A 13,695-nucleotide genomic window follows, 5' to 3' on the forward strand; every position below is an offset into this window, starting at 1 on the left:
TCTAGCATTCCGCGGGGAGGGGATCTGTGATCAGATGTCATTTGGTATTATCTAAGGAAGGATCCTAATCCACAATCTGCCCGCATCTGTTTTAGCTAACGCTGCGCAGGCTCCGTCCCCCTTCTTCTTCTAACCCCGTGTGCCACTCTGATGTGCCGGGTGCCAGCAGACAGATGGCAAGGCCCCGAGAGGAGTGGTGGGCACAGAGCGTCTGTCCCAACCCGCCACATATCTGTCCCAGGCTTTTGTCAGGGCTAGAGAGCGCAGGGCACAGGCCGTGTTGGGGTGGGGGGAGGGGGGGTTTAGATTCCCAACCTTCCATAAAATACAAGGGGAAAAAACAACACTGGACTCAAATGTCATGTGTTGTTGCCCTTTTTAGTGGTGGAGTCAGCGATTCTGGAGAACGCTTGTTGTCTAAATCACTTCTTTTTTTTGTTTGGTCAAAATCAGTGAATATCTCCTCATGATCCACTACCTCATTCATTACTGTGTGTGCGGTGTGCTCTGGGGGAAAAAAAGCTGGTGTTAATAGTAAAACACAGCCTTGGCTCTGTAATCTGATATGTAAACAAAAGGGGCCCACCGTAGCAAGCAACATACCCGTATACTGTACAGGGCCTAGGCTGTGCTAACACTGGATTTCACGATCCGCTGCAGTACGTACAGGTAGTGGATCAGGAGGAGATATTCACTGATTCTGACAAAAAGTGATCTCGACCACAAGCACTCTCCTGAATTGCTTACTCCACCTTTAACTCCTAAAATTTTCCGTTAAATTTTTTCCTGGGGAACAAATCATGAAACACATGTCGAACACTGTAGTTAAGTAGGGTATAAGTAGGCAGACCATCATGGTCTCCTGATGTGTTTGGTCCAGGTGCTCGGAGGAGAAAGAACACATTTCTCGGCCCGCCCGCAAATGGCTCTGAATATTCAGCGTATGCGTAGATCTGATTAAATCCCTCTTAAGAGCCTCTGCGAAAACGTCTGCCGCATGCTGTAACGCAGAGTGCTAACAGTGCAGTTTCATCCCGATGCATTACCAAATGAATGTGTTGACCACGGGGCAAGGTTAGCTCGGTATTGGCAGAGGTAGCTCTCAGCTGGATTGCCGACACGTGCGCTCGCATAATGGCATGCAAAGGAGACACAGTTTGTGTGTGGCCTTTATTTTGTTGCAGTAATTTGTAATCTGAATGTAAGGTTGGCATGTCTTATGAGAGGGGTGGGGGGATAAAAGGGGTTTTGTGTGTGTGTGTGTGTGTGTGTGTGCGAGTGCGTGTGCGCAGTTTAACTTCATTGTAATTGTGTCCCCTAATCAATAAAAACAGTTAGCTAATGAAAGAAAGTCTGCATGCTTGAGGGCATGCGCACTCCTTTCCTGAATCTTAAAGTGCACTCACACAGTGAAGCAGTGATTACAGGACAGGGTGCATGCATCCAGTTGAATTGCACGGCTTTTAGTGGCTGACCAGCTCCAAAAAGCCTTAACCATTCACAGATGAACTAATATGATGCCACTCTTATGTGTAACTAACTAACTTTTAACCGTTGTAATTGTTGTTGTTGTTTTACTTCCAGGTTAGCTATCACCACTCTCTGTGATTGCATGCTTTTTTTTCATTGTGTCTGTTCTATCCGTAGCTTTGATTTCACATTGTCATTCTCCCTCAACATTAATGAATATACTGACTGAATTCACTATTTATTTATTGTACAAAATGAGTAACCGTTTGAATTCCTTTTTGGATTATTTTTTACTATTTTTTGCTTTTATTCTCTGCTGCTTGTGTTCTTAGCTCTTCTGCATGACTGTGTTTTTGTGCATACAGTGTTTTAGTTTTGTAGTAGTGTCATCTGAAGTGGAAAAAGTTGTATTGGCCCAGTGATCTGACCGTTAGGTTTCAATTGACAGCTGAGGAAGTGTGACTGGAGCGTGACTCAAAACGGCAGGCATTATGGCCCCAGTGCCACTGACGACACTTTGGGGATTACTTGGCAAAGGTAACCCTTTTCATTCTTTCACGCCACACCAACACAAACACACACACACACACACACACACACACACACACACACACACACACACACACACATATACACACACACACAAAGTACATAAACCACACACACCAGTCTTGAATCAATAAACACCAGTAAATAAATGATTTTCCTGATTTTTCTAACCTCCCCAGCAATTCTTATGTCGCATATAAATTCACATATGAATGTGATTTATCGGCTCTGTGGCTGTAGTAAGTGGTTCAGCCAGGTTAAACTTTATTAGACTTACGATCAGCTCGTGCAATGCTTTGATAAAAAATGATTTCCTCGTGTCTCATTCGTGCCTTTGGAATGTAGAAAAACGTAACATTAACAAATATGATTTAATTTAATTTCAGTTGAAGATGGAGTCAGCGAATCTGGAGAACGCTTGTTGTCAAAATCAGTGAATATCTCCTCACAATCCACTGTCTGTCTGTACTGTGTGTGCACGGAAAAAAATACACTGATTTTGACAAAAAGCATTCCCAAGAATCGCTGTCTCCACCCTTTAACTGGTAATATTTCATTGCTGTATTATATCCTCCATGAGCAATACTGCGCAATGACCCAGATTCTTTACGAAATGTTTCCTCATGGATTCACACACCCAACCAAAACAGAATATTCTCAATTCATAACACAGTGTGTGATTAGAGGATAATTAGAGCAAATCAAGTCAAAGCCCCCAGGAGGACAGCATAATGCATAAGTCATTTCAGGTCAGCTATTAACGCCACGTGAGGATGTTTCACTCTCCACGTTTTTAAACAAGCTAAGCTTTGTTTGACTGTATGCTGAAGTCATGCTTTACTCTCTTAAAGCCAAAGCTCCATACAGCCTCCTGCTTTACCCCACCCCCTTCCTCCTACCTCCATACTGTACGGAGAAGAAAAAAAAACCTGAACCATTCCACCATGGCTGCGTGAGCGAGCTGAACTAAGCCTTTTCCTGTTACGTCTCCCTCCCCCCCCCCCTTTTCCCTGGAAGTGTAGAGCGTGTGTGTGTGTGTGTGTGTGTGTGTGTGTGTGTGTGTGTGTGCATGTGTGTGTGTGTGTGTGTGTATGTGCAGCTCATTTTGTACCTGCTGGAGTTACAAACTTTTTTCCTTTTTTTTTTCTTTCTTTTTTTTACAAACACACGTGCACACGAGCAGAGCCCCCCTTCAATAGGCCTCCTAATAGGCCAGTGGAGGTAGCAGAGAAAAATGTCCCCCGCAGCAGCTCAAGGTCTCCTACACACACACACACACACACACACAAGCTCACGCCTCCTGTGTCTCCTACATATGAGTGTGTACAGTAATGAGCATATCAAATACATCCCGACCGAATTAAGTTTAGTTGATTGTTTTTTTGACGAGATTATAATTCTATTCTGTATATCCTCTTTGATGGATTATTCATCCGCTCAATACAGTAGAGATGGGAATCACCCTGGGTCTCTCTCTCTCTCTCTCTCTTTTTATCTGGCTTGCCCCTTTAAGCGCGTCCGCATTGCCTCTTCAGTACTAGCTCCCCAAATTAAAACGCTGCCAGACTCGCATGTTGCCATTGTGCAGGAAATGGGTCAGCAATCCATTAAGATGCCATTAGATAATCTAATTTAGGGAGCTAATCCTTAAACGAAGCACGCTGTATGCCCGGCGTGGCCTTGCAAAGGGAGGAGAATTAGTGAGGTTTGGGAGCCTGGACAGGGCAAGGCGAGGCCATCTTGAAGGTTATCTAAGGAAATACAAAGCAAAGGAGGTCAGATGTATGGAGACAGAGTATAGAGAAAATAAAGGGCTATTTAAAGCTGCTCTAGCAAAAAAATAAAATCCTGGATGCAGCGAAAAGGGAACAGCTCCACAAATTGGAACAACAATACCCAGAATTCCTGTCATGTGGAATCAGTAAACAAACCTTTTCCGAACGTGGCCAGTATGTGATTACATCATTCCATGTGCTTTAAAGATGCAAAAAAATATCAATCATGGGAGAGTGAAGAGTCTTAACTTTCAATGGGTGGAGCCGTGACTTCAGTTTGGTTTCAGTCACGCTTAATAATAATAAGGCCAATCCCCAAGTCTTAATCAGTATGTGATGGGAGGACCCCCACTTTGCCATTTAGCATAATAGCAGAGGAGTCCTTTGCATTGAAACATCCTGCCCTGTGCAGTTTGAAGTTATGAGATGCAGATACGGGCCGACAGCCATCGATTTTAACAAGATTAAAACCGATCCGACGCTTTAGTGCGCACAAAGGCCCCCGCAAGTCCGCTTTATGTAGCTGTGTGGTCCCTCCCTAATGTAAGCCATTACCTGAGAGGAGTTTAGAAGGAACGAGAAACCCAGAAAGATGGAAGGAAGGAAGAAAGAAAAAGAAAGAAAGAAAGAAAGCGCTCTTTGTTCAGCAAGGTAGGAAAAACTTAATCCCTCCTTTCCTGTCCGATGATTTTTGGCAGAGTGTAAGAGAGACGGAGCGAGGGAGTAAAGAGAGAGAGAGAGAGGGGATAGCATGAGGACAGGTCGGACAGCGGCAGAAGAAGAGAAAAAACTGCTCCAGAGGATTAGGGTCGTTTTTTTCCCCCGCACACTCAAACGCAATCTCAAACTCGGAGGGATGTTTGTTTTAATTTTGAATACATCTTCTCCTCTGCGCAGTCTTTCTCTCTCTCTCTCTTTTATTGAAGACTCTCGACCCTTTCAGGCCCCCGAGGTGAATGGAATTTGCACTTCCATTGTTTTAAAGTAAAAGAGCGGTGGCGAGCGATTTGTATAAAATGCAGACGGGCTGATAAAGTGGCTTTTCATGAAAGCAGACAGTGTTGTCTAGTGGGGACCAGCATCTTCAGACTTGAGCTCTCTCTCTCTCTCTCTCTCTCTCTCTCTCTTTCTATGTTTCTTTTGGAAAACTTTGCTCTCTTTCTTTTGTCATCCAACTTCTCTCTTCTCCCCCCCCCCCCCCCCCCGAAACATTATAGAACTTTTTCCCCCCTCCCAATTTTTTCTCTTTTTTTCTACTATATCTATGTCTTGTTCAGTCCGGTTTTATTTGATCCACCGCCACAATGTTAAAAAAGTTTCTCCCCCTTACTTTTGGGGCCGTAGAGAAAATGTGTGCGACAGGTATTCTCAGCCCTAGCTAGGGGGAGGGTGTGAGATGCGAGCACACAGGGGGCCTGCTGGGGGGATGAGGGGGGGGGGGGGGGGCTAATTATCCGACATCTACGTAGCGCTGCACCCCACGGGAACAACGTGCCGTTTGTTCCCCCTCGCTCGCGTTTTCAGTTAGCACCGTTGCTCCCCAGGAACAATCACTGTGTTGTTTTGCCATTAGCGTGAGATGAATAGGGATGGGACAGCTTTGTGTAGGGACCCCCCCTCCCAATACACACATACAAACATTCACACACAAACACACACACACACACACACACACACACATACACACAACCCCACCAAGCCCCTTCATGCTTTTCTATACTGCCGTCAATGCAGAGAAGAGGAGGCCTGAGCTGCGGCCCTCTCACATGATGTCCTTCTCTGGGAATCAAGTGGAATCACCTCGGCTTAGATTAATGAGCCAGTGCTGTCATTTTCCCTTTGTGTGTGTGTGTGTGCCTCTTTGTGTGTGTGTGTGTGTGTGTGTGTGTGTGTGTGTGTGTGCGTCTTTGTCCGAACAGAACCAAAAAAAAATGAGACCTTGAACCTTGATGACTGTCAGCAGAGCAGCGACGCTGGTCATTAGAGACGCAGCGTTGAGGATAATTGAAAGAAAGAATCTGGTTCTTCTAACTGCATGCTGCACAAACAAGTTAATGGCATGTGACTAATGTGTCTCTGTCTCTCTCTTTCTTTGTCTCTCTCTCTTTCTCTCTCTCTCTCTCTCTCTCTCTCTCTCTCTCTCCCTCTCCACAGTCCTGGTACCTGGGCGAGCTTAGTTCCATTCCAAGTGTCGAACGGGACTCCGATTCTGCCAACAAATGTCCACCAGAACTACAGCATAAACATCATTGGTGAGCCCCTGGTCCCCGCTGAGACAGGGAACTGAGAACACACACACACACACACAGAAAGAGAGAGAGGCCGGACGAGCGTCAGGGTGGACGTGTGTTGCAGCCGTGGATGAAACCAGCAAACGCAGCAGGAGCTGCACAATCCTCCCCAACCCCTTCTGTCCCCCAATGTCCCAGCCCGTCCCCCCTCCCTCCCCTGCCAAGGACACTGGCCCCGAAGTAAAGACAAGGGTCGCTTCAATGGAAAGGAAAAGAAGGAGAAGAAGCTTCAGGTCTGCTGTCCCCAGCCCCACACATCCACCAGCCACCAGTCAGTTGTTGTGTTTGCAGAACTTTTTCAATCCATTCAAATACTGTGATGTATAGATGCCTTAATGTTTTATTGCATGACACTCTAGTCTCTTAGCGGCAATTCCTATTCTTTCCCATGTTGGGGGAAGATGTAAAATCATGATTTACACATACACACACACATACACACACACACACACAAGTGAAGAGGTCTTGCACATGGACAACCTCTGCCTGGTGGATGGCTCCGAGACTCTAAGCTCTCTGACTCAGGCCTCTTCGAAAGAGGCTTCCCCCCTACACACACACACACACACACACACACACACACACACACACACACACACGTCAAACGATTCACTGTGTGCACCATAGGAACAAAACAAAAAAAAAAGATTTGTGAATTCAGAGTGTTTCTTCTTCCGTTTGATTTCAGTTTACTGTGATACGACGTTTTTGGTCAGAAAATGTGTTGACTTTGCTTATTCTTTTACTGCTACTTAGAATGAACGTAAAAAAAGAACACTTACAGGTGAGAGTTGAGAACTCTTGATAAGTTTTTTGAAAAAACACTAAATGTTAATGGATTGAGATTGGAACCCTCATTAAATAATTTGCAACTCCTTTACAAAAGGATTTTGGAGAAAAAAAAAGACGGAGAGAATAGGAAAATCTCGATAAGAGGCAAGTGCAATTGAATTTTTGAAGGGAAGCTATCAGTCTGTCAGCCCTAAGACTCTAAAGGAAGGGGGTAACATATTAAATGGTTTTATGGGTAAAAATGTTTTTAAGAAAACATTTGAATTTGATTTCAGTCACATATCCGTCTCCTCACACGAGGGAAACATCGAGCGTAAAAAGAAAAAGGCAGTTGAAGGCAAGCACGGAGCTACCTGTGCAGCGCTGAGCAAAAACCAGCACTTCTTTTTGAGCCCTTTGGGAAGTTTTCTCTTTATTATTATTTTTTTTATTTATTTTGGGGGAAAAATAAAAAAAAACGAACTGAACATATGCGAAGAAATGTGACGCACAAAGTGTGTATAAAAAAATTAGTTTTTGTTTTTCTTCAAATGTTCACGATAAGATCAAGAGCATAATGCATTTGGCCATCAGCTTCTAAAGCTTATGTTTACAACAACAAAAAATGAAAAGAAAAAAAATGAATTATGGAATGCAAAGTGTTAATTCATGCAAATGTACAGCAAGGCTTATGTGTAAAAGCTACAGTTTGTGCAAGGTTAACCCGACAGTGGAAGAGTTTGAAAACTGAAATTATGAAAACCCTGAAACCTAGAATTGTGCACGGCATGTTCACAGCCATTGCCTCTCCAGTCCAGACGTATTTATACAAGGAAAAGAAAAAAAATCTCTCCGATACTCTTAATTTGCACGATGACATATAGTCCACATTACGTGCCTTGCCTTTGAATATAGAGACATCACTACACTTGTTTTTTGCTGCATTTATCATTATAGAAAAAAATTAACATTTTTATGATAAGAATTGTTTTGTACTCTGAATGAAATTGTTGATTTTTAACTTCATGTACTACTCTATCTCACAGTTACATTGCATATCAAGGCTGTGTATAGTTGCCGTTTTAAAGTTTGTAATCAACCAGCATTTTCTCTCTCTCTCTCTCTCTCTCTCTCTCTCTCTCTCTCTCTCTCTCTCTCTCTCAGTATTTTGGTGGTTTTTCTAATAACCTGTCACCTTTTTTATTTTTTCCTTATTTTTTCAATGCTCATTTTTGTTTCATCTTCCAGTTACTATTGTGGAGGGTGGAATTCAGAATTATGAAAATTATGCAATACCAAGTTTTGCCTATGTAGGTAGTGCTTATAGATGCGTCAATTATTAGAGGCTAGTTTGGAGATAGACAATATTGTAATGCATTTATTTTGTTGATATTGTTGTTTGTCGTTGTTGTTGTTGATGATGTTGTTGTTGTTGTTGTGGGTGTTTTTCCTTTTTTTATTGACCAAAGTGGGGACTGCTTTCTATGCAGTGTATGACGAGGTCTTTTTTTTTTTTTTTTTTCTTCTTTCTTTAGCATATAGGCCTACCGATTGACGGTGACACGTGTTCCAGTGTATTTCGAATTCGGGAGTTTTAGGGGGGAGGGGGCGGTATTTTTCTAGAAGTACTTATAGTATATGAACAAAAAATGCACCCTTGGTCTTTCTACGGCTGCAAAGTCACTGATTGGTCTAGTGTGACTCTTACTTTCAACTTTCCACCCTGGGGTGCTAGCATGTGACCTTGAAGGAGCTAATTTTTCACAGGAGAGACGGCTTGACTTGAGCGCGACAATCATTTTAAGAAAATCATTCTTGCCTAGAATTCCCGTTCTGTCGTAGACCCCCTCCAAGCCGCATACTACGCCGCGCTATCGTAACAGTCGCCGAATGCAACTCAGTAGATGCCTTAAACACTGCAGTCAAGTGGCCTGTGACCTGCGCAACAATCACACACCGACTAATGCTAGTGAGACCTGTCCAAATCAGTTGCAGACAGGCTCAAGCAAGCCTTTAGAAAGTATTTTATAAGTAGTAGATTTGTATAAATGTATATACGATATGCACATATGTCCATTTCTGAGATACTCCCCCAGCAGAGCCCGTAGAGTTTTGTCCGAAGTTAGTATTGGACCACAGAAGTTTTTCTAACTTCTTGTCCAGTGGCCCAGTAGAGGCTTGAATATAATTCACTAGAAGAAAGAATATAGCACTTAAATAGCACATATGCAATCTTCTTCTCCCCCCCATACAGTGTTTTGAACCTAGTCTTAAACGGAATCTCTCAGGCGTATAACAGGGCATTATTTATATCAATTGTTATGTACCATTTGAAATGAATAAAAAAAACTTCTCTCACAGAGAGAGCAGCGCCTCTACTCCTTCTACGACACCTTGTTTGCACTCTTTCCCCACAATCGTGAGAGAAATCCCGTCGGAGAGACGGTACTTCCCACAACTCTCCGCCGCTAGCCCAGGGCTCAGATGCAGAAGAAATTTAAAAAATAATCCTCAAGTCAAGCTCAATCTCTCCATCTTCACCCAGATTTCTTATGCAGAAAAAAATTTGAAAAAGTCACCCCGTTCTATGTGCACTGTTCTGTCTTTTTATTTTATTTTTCTCTCTTTTAAAAGAAAAACTATAAGTGCTTTGCAGCATTGGAGAACCCACTGAAGTGCATTGTCCCCAAGTGTGTTTGTGAGTCGGTGTGTGTGCTAAAAATGTGTCAGGGTCATTGTGCTGTTGGTGTTCATTTGAATAGGAGACTGTACATAAAGGTAAATATCCTGATTGTGTCGATAGCAGTAGTCTGTGTGGGGTTGAACTCTGCTTTGGCAGCTCGGGTGTTTGTGTGCATGTGCACATGTGTGTGTGTGTGTATGTTTGTGTGTGTGAGCGAGTGCCTCTGACACTACACAATGAGAGAAGATGAGGGTCTTTCTATTGATAAAAAAGCCTGCCCTAGGACAGGAGTTTGTACACTGTAAACTTTCTCAAGAGTTATTCTCTTCAGCCCTTATTTGTAAATCTTCAATTCTGGGGGAAAAATGAGTCAATTCCATTTTAGGAAAATGTAATTTCGGTTTTTTGTTTATATGTTTTTCGGGAGGCTGGATTTGAGTTAGAACTCTCCAGGCTTCCCTCGAATCCCGTAGAATCTAAAGTGTTTGAATCAGTTGTTGTATTCCTATATGTAAAGTAAGAAAAAAAAACGGAAAAAAAACGTGGGGAAATATTCTATACAGATCCATAAATATAAAAAACAACAACAATGAAGGCTTATTTACTTTAATATTATTATTTCTGATATTGGTTAGTGATTAGATATTGCCAGTCGTGAAACACTTCATGAATATTTGAATTGATGTTCTTTCATTAGTGTGGCCATAGCGAGTGTGATGTGATTTAATCTCTCTCTCTCTTTTTGTGGAAATGGTTGTGAATTCTCATCCAACAAGATGGTGGCGTGAGTGTGTTCCATGTAGCAGCTGGGAGGTTATGTATCTTAAACAGCAAGAAAAAGAATGCCCCAGAATGCACCTGACCTTAAGCGAAAAGTAGGTTCAAATCTGCAGTGATAAACGTCCTTGATTCATCTATCAGATAGTTTATTTAATTATTATTGTTATTTTTTTTTTTTGGGGGGGGCGGGATTTGTCCGTGCAATCGGTGTTACATTTCGACAAAGTTCTGTTTTCGGCCGGCCAATGTCACGACACCTGCTCGATCGGTTTCTATGCAGACGACGCTCTAAAATAAATTTCTAAAATAGCAGCATCTAGGCGACACTCATATCACACATTCCACATGCTGTCTATGCCTGATGTGATGTAGGAAACCCTTCATTCAAACTACAAACGTTATCACAGGTGCTTCAGAAAAGGGTACCGTACCTTCCAGCTGGTCCTATTTTTTTTTGGGGGGGGGGGGGGCATTGTCGTGTATTTCTGTGCAGGGTTTGAAAGTAGCCTGTCAACAAAGCTCTTGAAACCCTTCAAAATTCAATCAATGTGCCCACCCATTGCATTTATCAGAGAGCCGTACTTGCGTCAGTTTCTGACCCTATTTTTTAAAAGTATTACGTCATTGATCACCCGCAATCATAAAGAAACAGGACAGCTTTTTTGCAAGGAGGACTTGTGGCACTCATGCAATATGTGTGATTTTACCCCCTAGAACCTAACGTCCCGCGTTCTGTTAGGGAGTATAAGCGCAGGAGAATTTAAAAACCGCCATTTATTTTCATCCCACACAAGCAATACACACCTTCCGTACGTTGGCTAGCTGCTAATCACTTGGCATCAGGTTGTTTATGAAACTCGAAAAACCAGCATTTTTACAGGATGTAACATTCACCAAAAAAGACAAAAAGATAGCAATGCAGTGCCTGTTTCGAGCTGTCCGAGTGTCTGTTGTGTATTTAATTGTAAAATATGATAGACTAACTTTCCCGTGTGACAAGAACAAACACTATCACGCAGAGAACAGAATGTGGCAAACTCAATTCAGAAATGTGCTTTTTTATTACTACTTTGTTTTCTTTTTCTCTTTGGTTTGGTGATTTTATTAATCTTTGAATTCTGTCAGCACGCAATGCCCACATCAAGCTTGTTCAAAATTTGAGAGGAAATGTTAACTCTTTATTTTTTTCTTTTGTTAAAAAATGTTTCGGGGTGGGGGGAGGGGTCAGTGCTACATGAATGCAGTTAAATGATGAAATAATGTCTTCAGTCACCACTTTTCTCTGCAGGGGCTGAATTATTGTTGGGTCTTGTGGCACTTTTACTTCCCTCTGCGCACACATTTCTACTTTATGAATCATGGTGGAATCATATATATATATATATATATATATATATTGCGAACAACAACAACAACACCAACAATAAAACAATATGTAAACAGTCTCCAGTAGTGATCGTAGTTACACTGCAAGTGTGTGCAAAGGTCTATGTATGTATCTGAATGTACGTTTTAGAGGACTTTTTGGAAAAACTTTTTTGTTTTGTTTTTGTTTTTTATCTTTTCATTGACAGTTTAGGAGCCACAGGTGTCCATTGTGAACTGTATAGCGAAGGCCTTGATATCCCTTCTTTTTATTGATTTTAGAAACGCCGAGCATAAGGCGATGCCTTCAAGCTGGTTACATTTGGTGCAGGGGCTAAAATTGCCACAAGATTAAAATCAGTGTAAATAAAGGCTCAACTTTTTGTGATTGTTACTGTTATATCCAGCCTATACTGCTAGCAGCTGTTTTTACTGCAGTCAATTACTGGAAGTGGATATATTTCCTATGCAAAACTGTTTAAACAATAAAATGAGCTATGCTACAAAAATGACTTATGTAATGACCTCCTTCTTGTGTATTTTATTGTATCTGATTTTGAGTGATTGCAAATTGAAACCAGAAAATGTAGGTTCCCGGCCTATGTTTGGATAATTCTTTATCTTTTATGGACTGTATGAAAATGATTGTGGTGGGGAAAGGGAACGGTAATGCGTTGTTATTTTATTTTCTGAACGGAGGGTTTTTTGACTCTTTTGAGAAAGAGAGCAGAAGATGGTTTTTCAACTTCTCCTTATCCCAGATCCATTATTATTCATTATTTCATTATCGTAAAAAAACAAACAAACAAAATATACAAGGATCACATGGTTACATCACAATTTGGTTTTGATATTTACACTCTTTGGAAGCTGTTTGGAAGGAACACTTCCAACACGGCCTTAAACTTGCAACTGATTTGATCGTATTAGGCCATAGCGACATATGATACAATGCATTCATTAAGTATTCACTAAATGTGAGGCTGGAGAAAAAAACACTGTGGGGCTAAAAATCCATCAGAAACTAAGCTCCTGAGCTAAGCTGATGGGCTAAACTCAACGTTTACTTACTTAGCAACTCAAGGTTCAAGGTTTTTTTCATTCGAAAGCAGAGCTATGAATATTCACCATGTTGTTATGTTTCCCATGAATGTATTATTTTGTTTTGGTTTTCAGGTTCAACCCAGTACTTTTTCTAAAGTGCCTTATGCGGATCAGGTGAACTGCCAATCTACAACAACCAGTGGTGGGCCTTCAGGGCCAGCAGGGCCTGCTCTGCTGGCCCTGTCAAAATCAAAATAATATATATAGGCCTATAATATATATTATTTACTATCTATGGCCTATATATATTTTTTTTTTTAATTAGATTAATTTGTGTCTAAATGTGTCTGAATTCAATAAAAAATTACAGAATGTTACAATAATAATAATTTTTTTTTGGAATATGGTTATTTTTTGTGAGGCTGAGATGGATTTCCCAGGCATATGTCATCTAAATGCTTAAAAGCTACGCGGAGCAGCAGGACCTGCACTTGAAGTATTGCTAGCCTTTCATTGAAGCTGCCGTCTCCTATTGGATAATAAATTTGACTGACGTGTGTCATCCGCCAATCAGATTTTGATTATGTAGTGACAGCCCACCCCCAAGGCCCAGCAATATTTCAGCGCTAGTCCCCCGTGATGTCATCAGCGAAGTTTGAACCTTCGGCGGGCTATTAGCGTTGTGAGCTTGTGAGTGAACTACTATGGCCATGCTTTCACACAACCTAGTACTGATCCCGTTACCGATCTAGCGTGGTCTAGTTTCGACAGGAATACTGCACCCAAGCTGGATGGGCTGACAAACGTTTATTTGCGGCACTTCACTGACTGTAGCTGGATCTCGATTCAGGGGTTGCAGCCTATGTAGGTCTGCATTTGAAGACCGATTGCGTCATAGCGGCGCGCAAAGGCTTGTTCCATTTGCAACGATTTGCAAGGCTCCTTCATATGCAGCTGAGAAATGCAG

The 13,695-nt window shown here is 41.9% G+C and overlaps 1 protein-coding gene across 3 annotated transcripts in view; it reads left to right on the forward strand.

Annotated features, from left to right (window-relative positions):
* Positions 1 to 11,751, forward strand: part of LOC307269211 (nuclear factor 1 B-type-like) — a 66,388-nt gene extending 54,637 nt beyond the window's left edge. For 2 of the 3 annotated variants that reach the window (XM_080052076.1, XM_080052077.1), the window contains 2 exons: positions 1,919 to 2,007; positions 5,949 to 11,751. In XM_080052076.1, the coding sequence (XP_079908202.1) occupies positions 1,919 to 2,007; positions 5,949 to 6,081 (222 nt within the window). In that variant the 3' untranslated portion in view covers positions 6,082 to 11,751. The remainder of the gene's footprint in view (positions 1 to 1,918; positions 2,008 to 5,948) is intronic. The other variant, XM_080052078.1, reaches the window with a different exon arrangement.
* The last annotated feature ends 1,944 nt before the right edge of the window (positions 11,752 to 13,695 follow it).

The sequence above is a fragment of the Ammodytes marinus genome (assembly GCF_949987685.1).
Source record: "Ammodytes marinus genome assembly, chromosome: 23".
Classification (NCBI taxonomy): Eukaryota; Metazoa; Chordata; class Actinopteri; order Uranoscopiformes; family Ammodytidae; genus Ammodytes; species Ammodytes marinus.